The following is a 24,765-nucleotide window of genomic DNA, read 5'->3' as shown; positions in this document are numbered from 1 at the left end:
GGCAGCATTGAAAATAGGCATTACCTGGATGTACCTGAACAGACACTCAACGCATCTGTTGTATCGTCCAAAGAGTTAAGTCCTTGCTGTCCTGCCCAAAAGGAAGCTGTTGGCAATAATGCATGAAACAACTCAATATTTACTTACTGTTCTGGAGTTTGCATTGGGCGGCTTGAGATGTAACTACGGCATTCGTCAGGGGCAGCTGATGCCTGGCCTTTGTCAATGATGACGCTTCCCACGTCGGATCTATACAGACAATACAAATCATCAGCTAAAGCAAATGGATGGCCCATCTCCTCGTCATCACATAGCTACATGACATGGAAAACAGTGCTGCTGAGCAACAAAGCAGCTTTAGAGATCTACACTCTCTTTAGCAACTTACTGCCTCTCTATATATCATTCATGAAAAAGGCATCAGCTCTTACAAGAAAAGCCAAGATTTTAGGAGTTTTTCAAATTTCTTAATCCTTCTTCCCAACATTTTAATATGACAAGCCTCAAAGCACCAGAGAAAATTTCTTTTTGATGAAGAAGCATGTCAGGATTAGATTTCTTCTGGGACTTGTTTTGCATACCAGGGTTTACCTGTCAGATAAACAACACTAAGGGTGTGATGCACATTAAAAGATACGTCCACACAGTGCTTTGGGACTGACACTATGCTTCTTACTTCTCTTAACCTTTCCTCCTCCCAGTGTTTCCATTGCACTGTTCTCTTAGGCGTCTTGTATGTGAGGGTTAATACTTTTTGCTGCAAATCTACTACTGTCCCAATTCATTAAATTTTAAAGGAGACTGCTGCCACAGTACAATTCTGTACATCAGGAACTGACATATGCTATCAAGATAAAACACACAAACCCTTGGACTTTGTACATTTGTGTTCAGTTCATGTAGTCATACAGCCATATGCAGGTCAGTCATTTACCTTCTCCCTTCTAGACACCCACCTTTTGCTCCCAGAAGGTTTCGGCTCTTGCTCTGTTTCCTCTGTTTTTTTCCCTGGTATTAACTTTTCAGCACTGTCTAAGAGGGCACTGAGTGCCACTCTCCGAAAGACATTCCCATGAGCCTCCTTGATAAACTGGACCAGCTGTCGGATATCGCAGTACAAGCCCTGAGTAGCAAGACATCATGAAAATGAAAGAATTCAGTCTGCAGTTTGTGAAGAAGCAGTGAGAATCAATAGTTTCTAATGTACTTCAGCAGACCATTACTTCCTCCGGCTGTTGTCTGATATACTCTCCATGTACAGGGTTTGTGTTTTCTGGCTGGGATCAAAAGCTGGAAACTCCATTTAGTGCACTCAGAGGAAGCAGACAGTGAGGAGCATTATTGTTATGGAACATGCTCTGCAATGGGCTAAAGCAGATGTAGAGGTATCAGAGGCTAAACAGCTGCAAGGTGAGGGAACTGCAAAGATGACTTAAAGCCTGTTTTATCCCATTCATCTAGCCCATAATCTTAAAAGGCATGAAAAAGCTAAATGAAGGGGAGGGGGGGAAGTAGAGTGCAAGAAATTGCATGTTTTGTTTCAAAACCAGTGGGTGTCTTGGGATTTTTCTTATTATTTTAGAGCTTTACATCATGGGAAGAGAGAGGAATGACTCACTCATTCCCCAACCTACTCCTACACTCAAGGCTCTTTTTAGTTCTGAACATTCATACGCATCTGTGATGTGACAAATCACCTCTATATCTGAGGGCAAGGGGATGGAGGAAACAGTTTTATAGGACCTGATTTTTGATCTGTGAACTTTCCTGAAGGATCTTGGATTATTCTGAAAATTCCTAGCTAGGAACTGCACAGCCATCTTTCAACAAAAAAAACCCAAACAAATAATTGGATCTGTATACTGATTAAGGCTCTTTTTCATAAGATAGTAAATACAAGATTGACTTTAAAGAGTGACACAACAATAGGAAATCCTCATATATACTCTGCGTACTATGTTCTCAATACAGGCACAATTAATGGTGCTATGCTTAAAGATAAGTTTCACCTTACACACTAGCTAAAATAGGGTCCAGAAAGATATGCAATTTATAAGGAAAATTTACAATTAGTGATCCTAATCTAGGTCCAACAATGGCGCACATTTTTCTGCATCCCACCACTTAATCTCTGCTGAGAAACATTCCAAAGGAGAGTTATCCATAAGAACAAGAGGACTTGGACATAGGCAGACTACTCCGCTGGTTTAAGATGTTACTGTGATTTTCCTTCTCCCTCTCCCTTCCCTTCACAGAGGATTACTGACTCTTTAGCTGGACTTCAGTGCCTCTACAGCTCTGCCATAAGGATGGAGCACAAGAATGCTTCTTGGTTGCTTCCATGAAAAATCCTAATTTCTGATAATAAAGGAGGTGGTTTGAGATTAGCTGCTAGATTCTGCACCAATTTGGAAGAAGACAGCTCATGTCATCCATTCTACTGACTGCTCTGGGGAGATAGCACATAGGCAGCAACCACCAGCACCTTACATTCCTCCAGGTGTTTGGTAAATTGAATGTTTGTCTAAACCTTGGGAAGACCTACCAAATTTCTGTTCAGTAACTGACATACTCTGCCACAGGTGGGCCACGTCCTTAACCAAGTAAACCGGCTTTAACTTTGCTGAAAGTTGATTTATGCTGGCTGTGGTCTTGTTCATTAACCCCTTGCTCCAGACTATGCCATGAATCCATTTGGAAAAAAAATCCACAGAAGCTGCTTGAACAGAGAGGAAAATGCAATTCAGAGCGCACAACTTTTATCCTGGCTAAGTCCCCAGGTTCCAAGGCAGGCATGCAAGGAGGGCATCACATTTATATTATGTTTCAACTGTGACTGCATAGCTTGCTGCGCTCAAGGGATTTGGCTAATCAACTGAACTAATTCTTCACTGTAAAGCCTCACTGGTGACACCCAAGTGAAAAAGTAACTTTATTAACATGAAATCAAGTACTTACCAGGTTCTCTGGGCTGTGCAGCTCATGTGTAGTGGAAGCACAGCGAGTGATCAACGACTTGAACATGGCACTCACAATAATACCTTCTACGCTCTGGGCTGTAGACTTGTTGTCCACTGTGGTGAAGTTATTCCCAAATCCAGCCTTGTCTGTGAAATTCAAGTACAAGCAAGTCCCCTTGTTAGGAACAGTTTAAAAAAGATGGCTTAAAGACACATGTAAAGGGATTCAGATACATGAGACAATGGCAAGTCCCCACCTAATATCCTATGCTCAGTTCTTACAATCCCACCCCACAAAAATAATGCAGAAGGGAAGGGTAAAATAAATGAGAAGGATGAAATCTTCCCAGAAATAGTTGTAGTATCAAAAAGGTTTGAAAAGATCAGGACCACTCTGGCTTCCTTTTTTCCACATCTCTCTTTTAGAGATGTACAGAATAAGGCATAAAATTGGAACAATACCTCCAGCTTTTCTATTTACTGTTCTAAAGGACAAGAGAGTTTGATTAAGCTGAAAAGTGACAACACCCATGAAAAGAAAATCTTCTGAACTACAGGAATGCTGTTCTTGCAAGGTGCACAAGGAGACCAAGCTCTCAGAAAGAGTCAAAAAAGAATTACACATTTATATGAATAACAAGAAACATCCCAGTTTCATTAGGTGAGAGAAAAGTCTTTCAAAAGCTGCATGACCTGCCATGCTTCAAAGCATGAGCCAGTTAATAATTGATGAATACTTGGGGAAATTTCCTATGGGCATCTTCTTCACAAAAGCCTGCTATATAATATTTTTTGATGTTTTCTCTGAAGTGCCTGGGATCAGAGGTAGACTAATAGACTAGTCAGACTCCCTGAGTGCTTCAGAGCAGCTATTGCTACTCTGTAAACAATTATTGTTAACTGTTGTTGCATGCAGTGACCAAGCATAAATATTTGGTCATTCTAATAGCACCTGGAATAATTTTCCTAACTTAAAAAAAAAACCAAAACATATATACATACACATAGACACACTTGCGCACATGCTTGTAACTGCAGGCATGTTACACAGGCATCTGTGTGTTCATGTTCTTGTTTATTCAATCTGTTCTTGCTATTTACTGCCTCACCTGAGGCACCACAGAGGGTTTTAACGCTCAATTATATCTCCATTCAGACTAAACCCTGGATTAAACAGGCCATTCCAGCTGGCGCCTGGTCATGTCATGAAGCAGAGAACTTCCTGCCTGAGGCATAGTTGAATGAAAATATTTTCTTTGAAGAACCATGAACAACAGGTAGGATGATTCAAAAGAGAGGCCTTCAATTTCAGATGTACCGGGCGATGCAAGACCACTAGGTGAGATCACTGGGTGGTCAAATCAAGACGGGAGCCAACTCCCCTGGCTCGCACTGACTGAGGATACAGTCTGTATATTCAATACAGTAATTCACATTTTTTTTCTTTTTTGAAGGAAAAGAAAAAGGTGTGTCTTCTTTCTGATGGTACAGTTTGGGAATATTCAAGTGAGAGTTTCTGATGCCAGCTATACTTACTGTCAGTGACTGGCTCCATGCAGAATCCCAGTAAAGCATGCAGGAAATCCACCACATTATTGAGAGAATCCCTGTTCACATAATCCCTCATGGTCTGCCGGAACTGCATCTTATCCAGTTTGTACAGCTTTGTGAGGCAGTTCTGAGCCTGCAACGATATCCATCAAATCACATCACATCAAAGTACGTGTTCGAGTTTTGCTAATAGGAACAGGGTATTTTTTGCTCTTGCTTAGCCAGTGCTCTGCCATGCTGTCTAAAGTAACCTCCCCTAGGAGCCAGAAGGTTCGGGTCCTGTAACAGAAGACAGGTTCGCCTCTGAAGCAAACAAGAAGTTCAGCACAAGGAGACAGTGCACCAGTATGGGTGCCACTGTTCAGAGGTGGTGGTGAAGTCACTGCCAGCCATGTCTCAAGGCCTCTCCTCCTCTCCCCAACCCCAAGGTAAAATCTCACTGAATATGAATGAAGTAGGAATATACCACCTCAGTCAAGGCTTATTGCCTTGATGAAACAGGTTCTTAGCCTCAGGCATCTGATTTTCAGCCTCTGGCTCAGACCCAACCCGTTTGATGCACCTGTACCCAGTGACCAATTTATATCATGCAAAACATTAGCTTTTTATTTAAAAGCTATTAATTGTCAACTTCTTATCACAAAAGTATCCATCCTACTGGGACCCCATGCAGGCTAGAGTTAGAGAATCTGAAATATCAGCTCTATGGGAAACATGAACTCTCCTGCTACCTACAATAGGGTGCTTAACTTTCCAGTGAACTCAGACATGTGATTGTCATGCAGTCAACACAAATGGTGCATGCAAAGCAGTTTGGCCAGACAAATGCACAGAAAATGCAGCAGACTTAGACGCGTAGGAAAATCTCTTCCCATAAAGACCTCAATTCAATCAGTCTGATAGGAACCTTGGCTCCAAGAGACCTATTCATTTATGCCTAATGTTATGCATAGGCCTAAATGTTTTGTTGGCTCAGCTCCAACACAACATAAAAGCCTAACTGACATTTTGGTGAATATGGTATATGTTCAACCAGTGCTCTGTGCAGAACCTTTCTACTGTTACCACTGGGACTCTCTTACCCCATCTTGTCCCGTTGTGTCCAGAACTAATGTTACTGCTGCAGTCTCCTCAGTACTCCGGAGTCTAGCTAAGAGAAGAATGCTGCATGACACAGAGGCAGCCAATCCACCTCTGAGCCATCTAGCTCAGATCCCAGAACCAAATTGTAACTCTGTTGGCATAGCTCAGGCTAACGAAAGCCATGGAGAAGCACCTGGCTCCCACCCACACTGTGGATGGGCACAGTGTAAATTCTCATTACAGTCATCAAAAATGCTCTCTGCTGCAAGCACAGGAAGCGAGGAGGAGGCATGTGCTGGAGAAAGCCTTTGAAAGTCTCACATTTGACAGGGCATTGGACTGATCTCAGGGAGTCAAACTCTTCTGGATGAAGTCAGATATCTGGGCTACATCTTGGGCACTTTCCACTGCTTCAACTTGGGCAGAACCAAAAATGTAAGGAATCAACAGTGACAATCCACCCTGCCCTTCAATAGGGCATGAGTCTTCGACTTCCTTGCAGCACACTAACATGCCTGCAAGCACAGTGCACTCCAACTACCAGGAGCTGACGGAGCAGCCCAGCAGCAATCAGTCATAATCGCCATTAGGAAAGGTGGACATAACTACACCTCAGACTTCTGGATTCAGATATGCAACCCGAGATAGCTGCACCTCTTGTAAATAGCATACTTTGTTGGGGTACCATCAATGTGAAAAATTACTTACAGCAGCTCACACGGGGGATTTGCTCCCATGTATTTGTCCCTTCCCAGACAACCCATCCATTGGGGTACTCAGAAGCACCCTGGGCCTCAAGTGCGCTCTTAGCAAGCCCCAGGGGCTGGAAGGTAACACGATAGCTGAAAATCTGCTACGGCTGGGCTGCAACACATACTGTGAGCTGGGGCAAAGAGCAACACATTTACTGCCAATACAGAGAAAGCTACAGAGGGGGCAGACAGCAATATTAGCAGCTGATGTCAAAAGTACAAGGGGGACGCTTTAATGAGCTTTAATTCTCTTACATTCTCCCGGAATACCTGGTGTCTCAGGCGATCTCCAGAGAGCCCTCGGTGTCCTTCTCCACAACCATAGGCGCAACCCAGGGACTTCACAATTTTGATCAGCATTGTGAGTGCCAGCCTATGGGTGCTGACAGATGGGCCTTCATCCTGAGAGTCACAGAGGGAAAGATGGTGTGAAACCCTGGCACAACCACTGGCATGTTGTTAGCATTTACTTTTAACAAATTGCTGTCCATCTATCCTCTCAGACACTCCATTGCTGAGTTCTTACTCTTGAAATGCTTACTCCAATTATTTTTCAAGTTTAGGGACCGGCCCCCTAAATGCTATGAATGCAAAAACCCCTACATGCTGCTATGAATACCATTCAGCACTTACTTCAAAAAATTCTTCCTGAAAAATGGAGCACTGGCTTGCTTGAGCAGAAAAACAAGCACCTTTTAAAAATGTCTTAGGTATTATGCTACTACGAATTGCAACTTTGGAGGTCAGCAACAGCATCTCTTGGCCAATTCTCATAGCAATACTGAAAACATTATGATTTCTGGCCATCAAAGAAAAAAACCTGTGTTCACACACTAGATTCTGTTTTTCCTTATAAGTTATGAATAATAAACCTGAAAAAAATCATTGTGATTGAGGGTTTCAGGCACTTTTACAAGATACTGAAAATGTCCATGCAAGGCTCACAAAACCTGCTTTTGGCAGCTGCTTCGCTGGAGTGGTTACAGTGCTTGAATTCCCAGTTGTGTTTCTTCAGTGGAACCCCAAGTGAGCACGAGAGCAAAACAAATTAATTTGTGATTGTGGTGCAAAAAAAAAGGAGGGAAAACAGAAGGGCAGTTGTATACACATGCATACTCAATCTTTACAGATCTTACAGTACATGCAGGAATTGTATAAAGGAAAGCAAGACAAACCTTTTCTTGTTTTTTGTCATTCTTCTCATATGGCCCTCCTCCTCCTCCACCACCTCCATCACTTCCACCTCCACCGCCTCCACCACTTCCACCACCTCCTTCTTCTCCTCCATCTCCAGCTCCACTAACTGGGGGAGGCCCAAATCCACAAGCTGAACCACCAGAAGCAGCCCCTTTGAGCTGGAAGGATCCTTCACTTGGTCTCTTTTCAGGGGCCTCATTTTCTTTGTTCTCACTCTTCCTCCGAACCTTCTCTACACAGGGCACCACACCAAGCTGAAGTAAGCACTCCACAATGTTCAGTGCCACATCGCAAATCCTGGAAATTTGTGATTGTGGTGCAAAAAAAAAAGGAGGGAAAACAGAAGGGCAGTTGTATACACATGCATACTCAATCTTTACAGATCTTACAGTACATGCAGGAATTGTATAAAGGAAAGCAAGACAAACCTTTTCTTGTTTTTTGTCATTCTTCTCATATGGCCCTCCTCCTCCTCCACCACCTCCATCACTTCCACCTCCACCGCCTCCACCACTTCCACCACCTCCTTCTTCTCCTCCATCTCCAGCTCCACTAACTGGGGGAGGCCCAAATCCACAAGCTGAACCACCAGAAGCAGCCCCTTTGAGCTGGAAGGATCCTTCACTTGGTCTCTTTTCAGGGGCCTCATTTTCTTTGTTCTCACTCTTCCTCCGAACCTTCTCTACACAGGGCACCACACCAAGCTGAAGTAAGCACTCCACAATGTTCAGTGCCACATCGCAAATCCTGGAACTGATGTCATGGTTCAGAACCAAGTAAACAGCCTTCAGGACCACCTGGGAGATTCAAACATTGTATTTAAAGTCAGACTTATTTTCTCTCCTAGTACTATTTAGTGCCTGGAAATTCTAGTCACAGACCAGAGACTCATTATAGCAGGCACAGTACAAACTCAGAATGAAGTACATACAACCCTCAACCCCAAGAGCCTACAATCTAGGTGTAAGACAAGAAACCACAGGCTGGGCACAGTCAGGCAGAAAAGGAAACCATGAGATGACATCTGTGAGCCTGAGAACACTGTTTCAGTGCACCGGGAGCTGTCAAGTCATTAAGGGGAATGCAGAAAAGGTGAGTTTTAAGGTGCCATTAGAAGAAAGGTGCTATTCAGTTTTATACTATTTTATAGGGAACTTGGTGCATGCCCCAGGAACACAGCCATTAAATAATATCACTTAAGATTTGATGTGTGCATTCCACATGCACATGCGCTCCTTGCAAGGAGTAATAGGAGTTGCAGTATCTCAGAGGAGACTTTTATGATATGCACAAATGTATCTGACTGACCTTTATGTACTGCTGAGAGAAGTCATATAAAGAGGTGGAGGAAAAGCCCATCAAACCCCTGATCTCAATGGTACAGCTATATTGACAGAAGAGGGACCTGGCTTTCCTCATTCCTTGCCAATTACCGAGAGATCCAGCATGCCGTTCTTGTGGACAAAGTTGTTGGTTCCATCAATGTGATCCGTATCCTCCAAGCAACTGTAATTGATGCAGGAGTCTGTCAGGCTCCGTGGGAGGTTGGCACATGCAAGCGGCTCATGGGGCATCTCAGGGATAGGCACCTGGTTGCAAAGCTTCCTCATGTGCTCGCTGAAGAAATCGGCATAGCCCACATTGAATGAGGCCAGGGTAGTGTTGAAGGTGGCCACAGTGATGGTGGAGATCTGGGACCGCACTGCAGGGAGGAAAATGGCTACCTGTAAATTTCCATCTCTAGAGTTATGAAATGGCAAACTGAGGCTGTCCTTGTTTACAAGAAGGGACCAGCTCTTAATGCAGCTTGTAATGCTGAAAGACAAGACAGGTTCCTAATTCCTAGCATGGGTACAGGGATGAAAGCATAGATTCATTTATTCCTTTAAGCCAGTGTAAATTAGAACAACCCCAAGCTTGCTCTAGCAGTACAGTTCCATGGCAGCTTAAGCTGATCTCAGTCAACTGGGCAGTTAAGCAGATCAGGGAGCTCAGCCTGTCGAAATCTAATCCAAAAGGGGGATTAGATTTTGGCTATCTTTGCTCCCTGCATTGGTTCAGTGCCTGGTCTTAAAAGCAGCACTTTTTTCCTTAAGGGAAAGAGGAAGGACTCTGCAGCTGGATGCAGGAGTGAAGGCAGGGTAACAGCAGCACCAACTTGGAACAACTTTCTAAGTCACACCAGTTTGAAATATTTCGTCACACCAGTTGAAAAAAATGGAGCAGTGTGTTCCTAACAGTACCTGTGACAGTCTAAACCACCTCCAAAATGCAAAGTGGACTGATGAGAAAGGCAATGTGGTGTCTAAGCTCACAGTGCTCGGAGAAGGGACCTCATGACATAGCCAAGCTTAACTTTAAATTGGTTAGCTCAGTGACAGCATTTTGGCTACACAGGCCAATTTTTATCAAGGATTCACCATGGTTTTACAACTCATGCTGAACTCCAGGCCACGATGCTAGTGATTTCCCACACTTAGTGCTTTGTAAGTAGGTTTATACACCCTGTAGTGTAGAAAGACTGTATGTGTCCCACAGTGTTGATTGGACCACCTTCTGCCAGACAGTACAGTAACAGGGCTATGGAATAACAAAGAACCTCTACCTAAGGCTATTTAATGTGTTCTAATGAATAAAATAACATACATCTAATAAGAATCTTCAAGCACTGACTCAGCGATGGACTGGTTTAATTATGCAAATAACAACTTGCCAGAGTGGTGACTACATTTCCTCGTAGCCTGTGCAACCCTGCCAGCACTGAACTAACACTATTACAAGAAATGTTCTGAGGCCGACAGCAGTACCTTGAACTAGGCTACAATTTGGTCAATGAACAGGGCAGGAATTAGCTGCCTGTAATTCCAGGATTACTTGCTGGCAAGTGTGACTTTTTAATGACATTCACTGAAATTTGCATGGTGAAGATAAAAATAAAGATGGAATTAGGAAATTTTGTTCCTGAGCTACCAAGTTTGATGGTTATCCAAGGGTAGCTATTTTTTGTTTCACTAAGGTTTTGCTTAGTTTGTTTTGAAATGGGTAACAAAAATCCATATCCAAATCCTACATAAAGTAACTTTGCCTGTGTTGCACCTTTATTTCATTATCACTCATAGGGCTGACTGCTGGATGGGACTCACAGAGGCAGGGAAGGAGGACTAAGGACTCTCCATTTACATCCATGCATGCCTGCAGCATATGTCCATGTACCCGTGACTCCTCTTGAGCAGCTACCTAGGACATAACTAATTTTTTATCTCTGCTTTTCAGTGTGTCAGCCAGAAGAAATGAGTTTATTAGCAAATGTCTCCTGGCCAGGGAAAGTAGACAACAGACGGGAAATTATGAATGACCAGTATGCTTGGATATAGTTGGTCACACAAAACAAAAGAAATATGTAATATTTGTACTTATTCTCTAACTACAGAACGGTTCATTCAAAGTTATAGACTATCACTAGAAATATTATGATTTGTCCTTTTATTCATATAGTTGCTGCACAATTGTACCTGGGGTACAACTAGAAAACTAGAAAACTAGAAAAACAAGCATTGCATATGGCTACCTTTTAGAAAATATTTGGCTAGGAAGCTGGTGTAGTGAGTGGGATTACTGTCCTATAGAACGAATGCAGGTCGGGAAGACAGACTCCACAAAGTTTATCCAGGAGAAGAGCTTTGCCCAGGAGACATACAGCAAGATGAAGGAGACGTGCCCAGGCTGGATTAGAGCTGACGCAAATCCATCCTCTCTCAGACTATTCAGATTCGCTGTGCTAAAAAAGCATAGATCTTTGAGAGCTCCAAGGCTACAGCACATATCATGTGAGTGCATCTGTAGCCTCCTAGGTATGCTGCCTGACAGCTTGTGCAGAGACAGACTGTGCCCTGCTCCATGGGGTGTATGATATCCTGTTCCCTCATCAAGGTTTAAGGTTGCACTTGCCACAAGTGATGCCCAATTTCTATGACCAGGTTTTGCCAGTAGCACTATGCATGAGGGAGAAAACAAATTCACTGTGTTTAAGCAATAGGAGCAGTGCCAGCAAAGTGCTCTGGTGCAGACAGCCCTGCTGACAGAAGAGAGCTTTTCTCTGCTTGGCTAACATCGTTTGACAAAGGTGGTGTTGCCTTGCCAATAGAAAGACTCTTCCTTCTGGAGCAGACTTCATCCCACCAGAGGCTCTCCCATTGTGGTCACACTGGCATTGCTATTTCTGCAGAGGGCTCCAAGACAGATGGGCCCCAGGGAGATTCCAAGTAAATTTAAAAGGCAGGCTTCTATTTGGAACCAGAGGAATTAAGAGAAAAACTGTGATTCTGAGCACAATCCAGAAGCTGGGGACTGCGAAGGGGCATTAAATACCACAAGATTCCCCATGAAACCACTAAAGTTAGCAATCCCAAGTTTCTGCCCAAACTTCTGTGCTGTGTTGTGGTAAGGCGAAAAAACCCCAACCCCTGCCTTCTCCCTGCTGATGGCTGCCAATTTTTTTGACAAACTGCACCAGATAAACATGAAAGGTTTGGAACATTTTTCTACACAGAACAAAAAAACCCTCAAGAGATGCGGGAAAAACAAAAGGAAAAAACAATTAGTCATATACCCATACATGGAAACAGTAACACTTAGCTTCTTGGAGTTGATATTTCAATGAAACGTTTCTTTCCTGATGTGTTAAATTTACCTTCTTTGACTGTGTTCTCTCCATGGCTGTTTGAGTGGTCCGGCAGATCAGAGACCAGAGTGTGATGAGAGTGTGAATGCCTAGCGCTCAGGCTCTCCATCTCTGTTGCTGTGTCAGAGCTCCCCCGTCTGGTAAACTTTCCTAGGGTGAAGACAAGACATGGCTATTTTACTCATCTGAGAGGTGCTTGGAAGCAAGAGACAGTAACTGAGGTTAGAAATTGAAGGATTGGAGTCAGCAAAAGTCAAGGCCTTCCAGGACCCTGTGAAGCAGAACCAAACATTGTAGTGGGATAACTCGTAGGGGTTCATTGACATAAAGACTGAAAGTAAAAACTCTCTGCAGGGCTCTTCCCCTCAGCACATACTGGTTTAGCTGACACCCAAATTGTCACCCTCCAGCAGCTTCAGGAAAATAAGATTGGTCAGCACTGAAAGACTCCACTCTTTGGGGCAAGTTATAGGAATTTGGTTTCTTCTCCCCTTGTCCAAAAAGAAATAGGTGTATTAGGACGGGGAGTGCTAAAGCAAAGGATCTGTTGACCATTGGATCCGAAATACATGATTTTACCGGGATATCAGAATGAAAGAACTCTAAGTTAAGCCAGGACAAGAATCTGGAGCCCCTGAGATCAAAATCTAACAAACTTCTTGAGCTACTGAAGATATGGGAAAGAGGATTTGGATACTAAGTTTGCTATTCTTGTACAAATCTGTAGGTGTTTGTGTATTAACCATTGACAGAACACATGTGAATCTTTAAGAATTCACTTGGCTAAGCTCATTGTCCTGTGTCCCAAAGAGGGACATGTTTACAATGGAGAGCTTACCAAAGGATGCCATCTAAGCCGGTGAAAATGAGAAGGCTCTGGCATGGCCTTAGGCAATCATTTTGCTGCCTATCATCTCTAAGAAAGGGTGCCAGGATGAAAATCTATGACATTAGGAATAAGTTTGTGAAACAGAAAAAATGCCTAGACACTGTTCAGTGAACTTAGAAGCTTGAAGGAGCCAGTATTTAGATTTAAACACTGTATCTTTGCAATATCAAGACAGCGTAAGCCTCACTATCTGAGATAATACCCTATTTATTTTGTATCCACTTGAGGAAGACTGTGAATATTTTTTGCCATACTCCTAATGACCATATTGTTGTCTCTCCAGAGATTTCTCTTTAAAAGAAGAGGATGCAACCATTCCTTGAATCTATTTTAAGCTGCAGTTGTGCAACGCTTGCACTAAAAGAAAGTGTATTGAAGTGGTACAGACATGACTACAGGTCGCTTCAGTAGCTATTATTCCAGTAAAGATGGCAGTTTTCAGGGAAAAAGTGAACTAAAGCATAAGTCATTCAAGGTCTGCTGTCAGTACAGTTGCCACTTCTACAAACAAACAGGTGTGTAATGCTGCAAACTGAGCCAAGGACATAAGGTGGCAATAGGATGGATGAAGAAATAAAGAGCCTCTCTTGTTCTCTGAATGTTCAGGACAGGAATGACACAGAACCTGGGGCAGAGATAACTATCTTACCTAATATGGTGGTTTGCCATCCTCCTCTCTCAATGCCACGCCGGTCCTCTCCAATTCCAGAGAAACTGCCAAAGGAGAAAGTGCTGCGAGTGGGCGAGACATCCAAATGATCCTCATGGAGGAGGAAGGGCACCCCTATCCTTCGTTGCCGCTTCTTCCCAGTATGGTGGAAAGGAATTGACCCTTTGCGCTCACGCTCCCTGTCCTCTTTGCGGCTCTTAAACTGCAGGAGGAAGAGGAGCAAATACGAGAGCAGGTAGAGGCTTTGAAGCATGGCAAACTACCATTTGAGGAAAAAAGAAAACACAGATGTGTGGCCCAAGTGTAACCTTCCACACTGAGCTTTGTATCTTGGCCATTTACCCTGATAGCAACTATCTGCACTCTGGGACCATATGAGTATTTAAAGGAACTCAGTCTTGCCCTTAGGCTGGGATGGATGCCCTTGTAGAACTTAATGACATTCTCAGACCATGAGCTAGATTCGTAAAATCCACAAAACTCTGCTAAGTATCTTGGATGGTTGCAAACCCAAAGCTTCATGAGGTAAAAACATCGGAAAAACCCACTGAATTAGCTGGAACTACAGTGAGCACCAGCACTTAAAAATCAGCACTGTTTTGAGTACCCTCCCCTCATGCAGTTTCAGCAGGACAGTTATTTGTGTAAAGATTTCAGTGTGGTGTTTGGAATGTGCATATAAAAACCTATGTAATAACACGCAGAATCACTTCCAATGAAAAGAGATGTCAATCTCACATATGGCATGAATATATAGTCCAAGCAGACCTTCAGCTGCTGCTTAGCAGGACGTTGAGGTTCCTGAAAATTAAAGTACAATTTTCTTCCACTCACCTTTTTGAAGATGTTCATCCCCAGGTCTGTGGAGAGATCTGGAACTGCTGGTCTACGCAAGTTGGTCAGTGAAACCTTGGAAAATGCCTCTGTGCTAAGTGATTTTTCTTCCTCATTACATTTCATTGTAAGATCCTGCAGCTCTCAAAAGAAGACAATAAGCACAAGGAGAAATAGAGGACAATCGGCTTTAAAAAAAAGAGCTACTTCCAAGAGCTGTTATAGGAGCACTGTAGAGGAAAAGGACCTTCAATTCATTACACAAAACACTATTCACCCTTTCAAAGAAAAACAAATGAACAAACAAAATTTAGAAACTCCCAGAATTATTTACCTTGTCTAACATTTCTGTCACCACAGAAAAAAAGTACAGCACATTGTGCTGCCACAGAAAGCCTCAGGCGTGGCTGTCAGTGTGGTACTGGCATGGAAGACTCATGTTCTGTTCTACTCTGATTCTGATCCCAGGTATGATTCCGGGTAGCTGACGATCTTCTTGAGGCCTTGGTTTACATTTATGAGCAATCACAATGGCTACCCTTTTTGAAGCGTTTTATTTAAGATCTAAGAGAATATGCCCTTAATAACATATGCCCTTAAACATGTATTTTGGAACTGAACTGCAATGAGCAGCACTGCCCCTTCAAGAGACTTGATTTGTAAAAATTGTATTTACTCACTAAAGAAACCTAAGAATTCTACGTCAGTAAGCATCCTTCACTTGTCATAACAGTGCTCCAAGATCTGTCCATCATAGTTCTCATCATAGTTCATATTTGTGAAAGCCCCTATAGCTATAGCACAGAATGTCCCACGACAGTGAAAACCTTGAGACTAATTTACTGACAGTTCAGTAGAGGGCCCCCTACTCCCCTTCTGCACTGAGCCACACACATTACAGCTGCCTACTGTAAAGAAAGGCTTTGCTACAATAGGTGGCATAAGCTCAGCTCCTGGCCATCTGTTCTCATTAAAGATCTGATGACACTTTTCATGAGATGTTTGTGCAGCTGATCTGACCAAATTCCCTCAGGATAATTTTATTCTGCCTACGTATCAGCTTGTTTCCAATGGAGATGTTCTTTTTCCTTGCTCCCCCATCAGAAAGATTCTGCTAGACAACTGGGTCACGTTAATATACCTTTTTGCTTTCAATCCAGAGATACCCATATGCCAACGACAGATGAAGTGACTCCTATGGTATAGGAGGTTTAGACTCTGGCTAGCCAGACTGCATATTGCAGGGCTAGCGAGCTCTGCAATACACAAGTATGCAGTTTTATGCATATGAAAGTCCAGCAGAAGCCGGTGACAGTCTCTGCAGCTGAAGTCTTAAGCACCAGTTACAGTGTTTGCAGTACTGGGCTACTGGGGACCACACATTCTTCAGAGACTTTTCAAACTAATCAAAGACTACTCTTGAATCCTTCTATTGATTTTATCAACACAAGAATGAAGGAGACACACAACAGAAAGATTCCTCTTCACAGTTGTTTTCAGTCACATTCAGTCAAGGTATGCTTTTAAACCATTTTGCATATATGACTAAAGATTCAGGGGAGCAGTCATATGTAAAATCCAATAGACAGCAAATCAGGATTCAAATCTAGATGCTCTCAACAGCGAGGCCAGCAAGTATTTCATATGGCTTGGTTCTCAGCTTTTACAGCTCTCTGGCCTCTTCTGGCTGGAAAACATTGTATGAATTTATTTCAGATTCATTATCTTTGTCCATTAGTTACTAAATCAGTGTTTTATTAGGTGGCTTACGGTCACCAAAAGGACAGAGTGAGGATCAGGGCCTACTGTGATACAAGCCATACAAACACACAGAAAGACACAGTCCCAGTTCTGAAATCCGCTTAGGGTAGGTATCAAGCAAACAACACTAGAAAACCAAATTACAGAATCACCTTAAATGAACAGTGTGGTATATGATGTATTTTAATGAATCAAGCTAGCACTCCTGTTGAAGACTGATTAAAAATGTGTCTATTCTTTGCAGTAGTCTATGTGGCAATTATGATATGCACAGGATGGTTAAGAAAGCAAAACAGTTTTGGGGCTGCTACTCTAAATTTGTTTGTTTCTGTTTTCTATTGCCTTCCTTCTCCATGACTGTATGGCTACCAGCTCATTAGTACTTCTCTCAACAATCAAGATATTACACTTGAGACTCTTGGCTTTATATTAGCATTGCAGCGAGCGCTACAGCTGCATTGGTCTTACGCTTAATTTAAGCTTTGGCTCTTTGCCCCTGCAATGTTAGTGCAAGACTGTAGAGGTTTGTGGGCCTCTGAAGGTTTCATTTCCTAGACCTGTCCTTATACTGAATTCACTGCATACAGATGCAATGCAGGTTTCCTTTATCACATGTTGCCAGGTCTGAAATATGTTTAGACTAAAGTCACTTTCTAGAGGAAGCTAGTATTCATTTTGTTCATACTCCATCCAGTACCCCTTTTCCTATGCAGCAAGGAGTGTTGGCAGAATTGAGTGCTGCATTGAATCTTTTTCTACTTTGCTGTTCAGTTTACTAGGCGATACACGGAGGATGTTTCTTATGTTCTCTCGATCCCAACTGCTTTAGCCCAAGCTTATATTTGAAATGTGATTTCAGGCACACAGAAACCAACAAGAAGTATGAAAGTTTTGCTGAGGCTTAGGGAGATGCAGGAAGTTACCCTGATAAACTGCAGAACAATAGAAAGAACGTGGATTTACCAGAAAAATCTACTGGTCCCTGATGTGATTTGCAGGCAGCTGTTTTTGTCTTTAATCAGTTTCTGCCTGGCACTTTAAATCTATCCCCCTGAAACACAATATTTTTGAGAACTTATCGATCAACCTGTGAACAGAAATGATGACGTTATGTTAGGAATTTAAGATCTAGACTGAAAAAGCAGGCTTTGAGCATATCCTTGTGTCCGATGAGCTGGTGAAGTCTCAGCCCTTGTGCTGATAGAAAGAAATGACAAATCCTAGCCCTCTGGAGGTGGCATTCTCTCCTCTGACAAGCAGAGAGCCTTACGTGACAAGACTCTGAATTTAAAAAGAGCAGTTAAGTCCCTACAGTTGGCTGGGATGAAACAAAGCCTAGGTGTTTGTGTGTTGCCCAGACTTCAGTCCTCAGAGTTGTAAAGAAGTGGGGCACGAGCTGAAACTTTTGTTGCATGGAAGACCGTTTCACCTCCTCCATCACAGCTGTTCTGCGTAACAAATTGGAAACCTTTTTAAACAGGATTCCAATTTGATGAAGTACAGTAAAAATACACAAGACTGACACAGAGGTTACCAAAAGCAATCAAACCTAGCCCTGGAGGGAAGAATGCCCTGGACAGAGTCCTTACATTAACAGCTAGAAAGTACCCAGTGGAATTGCCAAATGGATTTAACAGAAAAATGTTAGTGAAGAGCAACTGAGCAAAGGAATCTTCTGCAAGAGAAACAGCCTGGAAGAGCAAGAAATAGCCAAGTGTGTGAAAGGAGAGAAGTGTTTCACTGTAAAGAGACGAACCAGCACAATACTAGTGCAAACAGTGCCTATGGAGGAGAACCCCATCCATGCCACCACTGTGCTGAGAACCACTGACTGCACTCCCTGTTGCACTAGTAGCTACACTTGTCAATGTGCAACATAACCAGGTTGTTATGAGCAAAGGCAAAGGGACAGTATATGCATGGAAACAGTGAACCACATCAACAGCAATATCTTCCAATTCTCCCTCCAGGAGATGATGTTAAGGAGGATTTTCTGTACATGCACAGCAATCCTATAAAATCCCCATGCAAAGGTAGATTAAGACTGAATAGTAATTCATATCACCTGGCCTTTATGGAGATATGTCAAGCTTTTACAGGGATGAAACAGGCAACATTTTATAGAAATGACACTAAAGTATAATACAGTTTAAACAATACTGCTGCGGCTGAGCCCTTAAAGCCACAAGTAACCACCATCCCTCATAAAAATCATAAGAATGGCTATAAAATCCTGAGATTTAAAAATAACAGTACTAATATTTACATTGTTTATGCTTGTCTGCTGGCTTATGAGCATCTGGGCTGTACAGGAGAAAAGATATTTCACCCTTCTCCCTTATAAAATGACAGGTCAAAAACTGCCAGAGCTCTACAATACTGACAGCAAGGATTTTAAGAAAAAACACCAAAAATTCTGAAAGTTCTGACTCAAAAAAGACATTTGACAGCACCATTAACAGAAGAGAGAGACTTTTACTTGAGGTGTGTCATAAAATTGGATTGCAAAAATAGAACCTGTATTAAATTTTGTTAGGCAGTTCCATCAACTTAGGAAATCAGAATTTGCTGTTAAAAGCCCACATGACAGGAAAAGGGTGCACAACCTAAAAGTAGCACAAATCAACAAGGACATTAACTGAAGCTGCAGCAGCATCCCCTTTTTATCCCTGGAAAAACAGTGAGCTACCCAAAAGAAAAAACATTTAAGCTCTAACACAAAGATCTTTACTGCACCAAGGTCAGGAGTCTGGGGTTCCTTTTCCAGCAAAACAGGGAGCAAGTCTTGACACCTATTAGGACAGTTTGTCTATTGAGGTTTTGTTGGCAAAAATAAAGGTAAAAGTTACGCAGTAAGAATAACAGCAGGGAAAGAGGTAACAACATGGAGGGCTTTTGCTCACTGCCACTGTTTGCGAAGTCTACTCCAATATTTTAATCCAAGTGTTTGCCTGGAGTATGCAGTGCTGTACCAAGAGCAATTCCTTTTCTCTCTTTTGAGGGGTTACACCAAAGAAGCTCAGTGAGTCCTGAGCATTACACCATAATGCAAAGCCAGTCTGATTTCTTCTGACAACTACATTAGTATATTCCCACATTAAAAAAAAATGTTATCACAGTTCACCCTAGATTAATTATCCCAAATCAACCCTCAAGCTTTCAGCAGTCACCAGCTCTGACGCTCTGCATCAGATTCTGCCTCCAAAACCCTCATTGTTCTCAGGGTCTCTTTCTGAATCGATGCACATATCTGACCTCCGGGCAGTTTAACCAACAACAAAGCTGTGCTTTCCACTAGTTGTCCAGCCATCACTTCCCAGCATCACCACAACTGTTGCTATTTTCTTATTGATGGCAACCGCTTACCTGAGTTTTGTGGGTATTCACCAGAGAGGGTGCAGCAGCCACCATGGAGCTGCTGCGAGGTCTTGGTAAAGGGGTGATCTCTGGCTCAGGTGGTTTCTCCGGCTTTTCCTGTAGCATATGCCTCAGCCTCTGCAGGTAGTACATTAGTGACCACTGTGTGCCCTCCTCGGACCAATGTGGCTGCAGCAGGCAGCGCAGCACTGCCACATCAAAGTATGTGGCATAGCGAGACTTCTGGCATGGTGGGATCACCAAGGACACCCTGTTCCAAAAAGCAGGAGTGGAAATGTTAGTCGTCAGGCTCCTTAGCCCTTCTTAGATACTCAGCTCTCTGCATAAAGAACCACTCAGCCATGATCTGCCAAGTTTGTATGTTCAACTGTTCTTAAGGGGTCACTCTTGATACCACAAAGTTTTCTTTGATTGCTGGAAACCAGTTCTGTCCTAGCATACATGCCGGTCCACCCTAAAAGACCCAAGAGCTCTACTAAGAGGCCTAAAATTTAGCCACTCATCAAGAGCTGTGAGCCATTCTCATTCTCCTGCCATCTGCAGAAATCACCAGGATGTGCACACAGCTGTGCCTGCTTGAGCTTGCAGGGACATTTCACATTGACCCTTTGGGATTAAGGCCCTGACTGAGGAAAGCATTACTGAAGACACAAGTAAATGGATATTTAGCTTTCAGCTCCCTAGAGGACTCAAATACATGCCTTGTTAAGTGTTTTCTTGGACAGGGTTGCTTTCTTAAACTGTGGTCTGAAGATAAGCCTCCAGCACCTGCGCTGAATAATTTGTTCAGCTGAAGACAGACAATCCTTGAGCATTTGCTGTTCAGATATTAGTAATATATATTTAGGAATGGTTTACATTTGTACACATCAGGTCTTACTTAAGAAGGAGCAGGCAGGGCAGCTAAGTTAGTTAACCCTTTGAACCGATTAAATTGATTCTTATACAAGTAAAAGTTACTGTTATGGACACTTCTTTGCCAAGGTGTGCTAGAGAAAAGGACCATTTTTAGCCTTCATTATGATTTTCCTGCCTTTCAGGTGGTGTCATTTTCTGATGGGTTTTAGTACGGAATTTCCTAAGTATTGTAGAACTTAGTGCACGCAAAAGCAAGATGTCTGTAGTAAGCCTCAGAAATGAGACTCCAGATATTTCAGATTTCAAAGGGATCGTATCTGTTTTCAGAGCCAATCTTATTGCAGTAAAATGCCCCAACTTTTTTATTATTTGTTTTTTACACTACTTCTCTCCCAGCAGAGTACACCTGGCCTGATCTACCCTCTGTAGAGTTGCTAGCTGTTAGGAGACAATCTGTCAGGAAAGAAGCAGTGAAAGGGACTCAGAGGAATGAGAATCACATGGCAAAAGAAGGTGTGAAATGCTGGGAGTGGGGCAGGAACTCTGGAGATCTATTTTTTTTTGCCTGCGGAAGTACACAATTTGAATGTTTCCACTCGGTGTCTTAGAAACACACCTCTGTGAACTGAGTACTTCTGTGATTTTTGGATTCTATAAAAATCAACAGCACTTCCATGAATTGTATTCTCAGGCATTTGGGAATCATCACAAGAACATCAATATTTTTTTTTTTTAAACCATTTATATTATCAATTCTACTAAACAACATGCAAACAGCATTGACAGGACACCCCCATCTCCAGCTGGGTACCACCACATTCCGAACAGAGGCGTCCAAGGCCACAGTCCAGCAAAGCATTAGGGAACAAGCGGCAACACTGCTCAGTGGAAGTGCATGCTTAAAGTGTTTTGCTGGATCGTTGCCCAGTGCCACAAAGCTGCCCTGTGCATCCAAGACAGATACAGGACTGGCAAAGGAGAAAGAAGTGTGCAGTGAACGTTGACACCGCTTGGAATCATGTGAACCCTGCTCCATATTACATGCTTGGAAACAGGGGGGCAGGTGGCAAGGCTGGGCTTGGAACAATGCGCGCATCTAGAACTCAAACCTGCAGGAGCTGGTTTGCTGCCAGCCCCACAGGCCAATGTTGAAGGCACTTGGCGACTGCAGACCAGCCCGTCTGTGTCAGCATATGTCACTATATGCAATCTATAGATTCAAAGCTTCTCCCCTAGTGCTGTATTCAAGGTAGAAATGTTCCAAGTTTGACGACTTTAAAATGAGCTGTTATAAAAACCTGAAAAACTAAATGAGGAAGGAGAAAATAATCATAAATGGAAACATGCTATAAAGTTTTTCCTATAAACCTAATGTGAAGGCTGCTTTTGTCACAGTCAAGATTGTGTCACATAGATGCAATCTGTAAAAAATCCATAAGGATACCTGGGATAATCAAAGCATCTCAGCAAAGGAAATAAAGCCCATCACCTCAGTAGCAAATGTAAAGGATGATGCATTGGTCACTTTGCAGGACCCAGATCAGTGTCTGAGTCTAAACAGTCTTTCATGCTCCCCTGTATGCGGCATAGGCAAACCCGAGGCACAACACGGCTTGGAGCAAGGCATGTTCTCCTTGTGAAGTATTTGTCACTAAAGTCCTTCCTGCAAAGTCTATTCCCCAGGCAGTGTGTTCAAGACAGCAGCTGGATAAAGAGCTGTGGCTTTATTTGCTTCTTCTGTAAATGGAGAATTTCACTGAGTGGAGCAGGGATAATTAGCCAGGATCAGAGGAACAAGCCATTTGCTCCAGGAGTGTCTGAGGAACGAGAAATTAAACTCCGTGCTTCATTTAGAAGGAAACCTAGTGTTCGTATAATCAGCTCTTGATTGCCTGTGACTGCGGGGAGAGAGGAAAGGCAGCCTTCCTTCAACCCCGGCCCAAGGACAAAGGAATATTGCGGCTGTTGGTAAGTAGAGTAAACAACATTTGTTCCCCAGTTGTCTGTTGCTTGGCAACCAAAGCTCCCTGTACAGTTTTAACTGATCAATGAGTCCTGCAAATGAGGAGGCATAATGATGCTCTCTTCAAAGCCTGTCTGAAGCTTCATCCCCATAGCAACCACCAGACCCAGCTTGACAAATTGATCACCTGATGCCGTCTTCTTAAAAGGCTACTTATTTTTTTATGGCTGTGCACTCTCTGAGCAGTAGTGTTCACACATAGAAAGGCAGTTCTGTCCCCAACTTCAGTTTTACTGGCTCACATTAATACAAATTAAATAAAGACCCAGAACCGACAGCAGGATTGATACAAAATCCTGAGGGAAGCCTCCTGATGGGATCAGAACCCTAGAGAATAGCTTTGCCCTTTCCACCAGTGAAAGGGTGCATCAAAGCCCTTTTTGAGAAATCAGAGCCGTTCCTAGATTATATCCAGAAACCCACTCCATCCCACATTTCTTCTGTCTCTGTAATGAAGCAATTTCTTAAAACACTGCAGTGTTCTGGATATGACATTTCCCAAAAGAGATAAGCAACAGGACCAAAATTTTCAGGAAGAGTTTAAGTGACACTCCTAAATCCATAGAGACCTAAAAATATAGCTAGGCTTCCCTCCCTCTCCACCCCCTGAAAACACTCATCAGCTTCATTTACTTTATGGCACTACTGAGCGGCCAGCACTACTGAAAATCTGGTTCTATTTTACCTGCCCAAATCTAGATTAAAAGAAGTTAATTTATCAGTGCCATGCTGGAAAACCATGGCCTGAGCTCCACAGGGCAAGCTGGGAGGATGTTTGCATGGCTGCACTTCTTTGTTAGTCTGTTCCTTTGGGCCAGTAGTCTAAAGCAAGCTAAGCAGCAGGATGCAGAGAAGGCATAATGAAGGCAATGGAGAGAGGCTTGCAAAAATCCTTTGCTAAAGGTAAAGCAAATTTAATCAGAAAGAAGCCAGAAAAGATACCAGCTGCCTGAGGCTGAATCTAGCTAAGGAAGGTTGAACCTGCAGGTTATTTGTTAGTGTCTTTAATTATAAGAAACCAACATATTAGAAAAGACCAAAGAAACTGTCCCAACAGGCCAGCTAGAGATTTCTCCAATGAAAGTGGCATTGAATATCGTGTCACCACCTTGTTCATCACCCAGAACTGAGATTTGTTGAATTAAGAGTTTGAGATAAACATCCAGCACCCTTGGCGTGTACGGACAACAGCAGATTCAAGATAAAGGACTTCTGCAACCTCCACCATTGAGTCACACCAACTTAACTTTCTGCTGAAGGGGTTTGTACCTGGGATGTGCAGTACCTCTCTCCTGAGAGGTTTGGGAGGATACGCTTCCATCCAAGGAATTTCCATGATGACATGCTGAAACAGTGGCCTTTGGAGGTACAGAATCTGGCTGGGTTGTCTCACAGACCACTTGTAGTCCCTTCGGATAGTTTTAATAAAAGGAAATAGGTATATAAACATATTTATCTCTCCCATATTAGTTTTCTTACTGCAATTTGTGCTTAGACATGACTATTACTTATACCGTAATACCATGGTAATACCATGGAGAAACTGATCAAGCCTGGGGCTTCTCAGTACGAGGCATTGTACAGGCAAAGGGTAAGACAGGGCTCTTGCCCAAGAAAATATGTAAGATCAGGCTTCCATCCTATAAGATAGGATAAGGCCAAGGAGATCCTGACAACTATACTCAATACCCTTTGGTTCTACTGCAGACAAAGTTGGAAGCCTTTGGAAGAACTGTGAAGAACTGTAATTTCTGGAGACAGAATACTTCAGGGTTGTAACTGCAAGTGCTGTTTCAATATTAATTTCCCCCCTCCCTCAGCTCCTTATTCAACCTTGTCTAACCCTAGCATAGAACTTACCTCGGTATGTCCACTGTCCAGATTAGGGGATTCACAAGTCACGCTCTGATTGTTGGTGGGAGAACTTCTCTTAGCTGAGAAAAGAAGTCAAAGGAGGACATTTCAGGAATCATCTCTAATATTAAAATGTACCACTGAAAGGATAAATCAGAAAACAAAAACAAACCCAAAGCAGCATCTCTCTGCTGCAGACTTCCTAGGCATTAGCCGCAGCCATAAAAAAAAAAAAGAAAAAAGGACTGTTTTAATTTTTGCACAAGTCTTTCAA

At 42.8% G+C, this 24,765-nt stretch overlaps 1 protein-coding gene across 2 annotated transcripts in view; it reads right to left on the bottom strand.

Moving 5' to 3' along the window:
• The window catches only part of UNC80 (unc-80 homolog, NALCN activator), a 137,469-nt gene that overhangs the window by 98,166 nt on the left and 14,538 nt on the right, over positions 1-24,765 (bottom strand). The window contains exons 6-18 of one of the 2 annotated variants that reach the window (XM_009281068.1): positions 24,498-24,571; positions 23,907-24,046; positions 19,745-20,006; positions 14,618-14,752; positions 13,763-13,985; positions 12,234-12,374; positions 8,977-9,245; positions 7,972-8,340; positions 6,602-6,748; positions 4,497-4,644; positions 2,959-3,107; positions 957-1,123; positions 148-249 (exon numbers count right to left, since the gene is read on the bottom strand). In XM_009281068.1, the coding sequence (XP_009279343.1) occupies positions 148-249; positions 957-1,123; positions 2,959-3,107; positions 4,497-4,644; positions 6,602-6,748; positions 7,972-8,340; positions 8,977-9,245; positions 12,234-12,374; positions 13,763-13,985; positions 14,618-14,752; positions 19,745-20,006; positions 23,907-24,046; positions 24,498-24,571 (2,326 nt within the window). The remainder of the gene's footprint in view (positions 1-147; positions 250-956; positions 1,124-2,958; positions 3,108-4,496; positions 4,645-6,601; positions 6,749-7,971; positions 8,341-8,976; positions 9,246-12,233; positions 12,375-13,762; positions 13,986-14,617; positions 14,753-19,744; positions 20,007-23,906; positions 24,047-24,497; positions 24,572-24,765) is intronic. The other variant, XM_009281069.1, reaches the window with a different exon arrangement.

This window comes from Aptenodytes forsteri, unplaced genomic scaffold (assembly GCF_000699145.1).
Source record: "Aptenodytes forsteri isolate BGI_AS27 unplaced genomic scaffold, ASM69914v1 Scaffold340, whole genome shotgun sequence".
Lineage (NCBI taxonomy): Eukaryota > Metazoa > Chordata > Aves > Sphenisciformes > Spheniscidae > Aptenodytes > Aptenodytes forsteri.
Note: the sequence above shows the minus strand (reverse complement) of the source record. Positions and strands in the feature narration are given on the sequence as shown.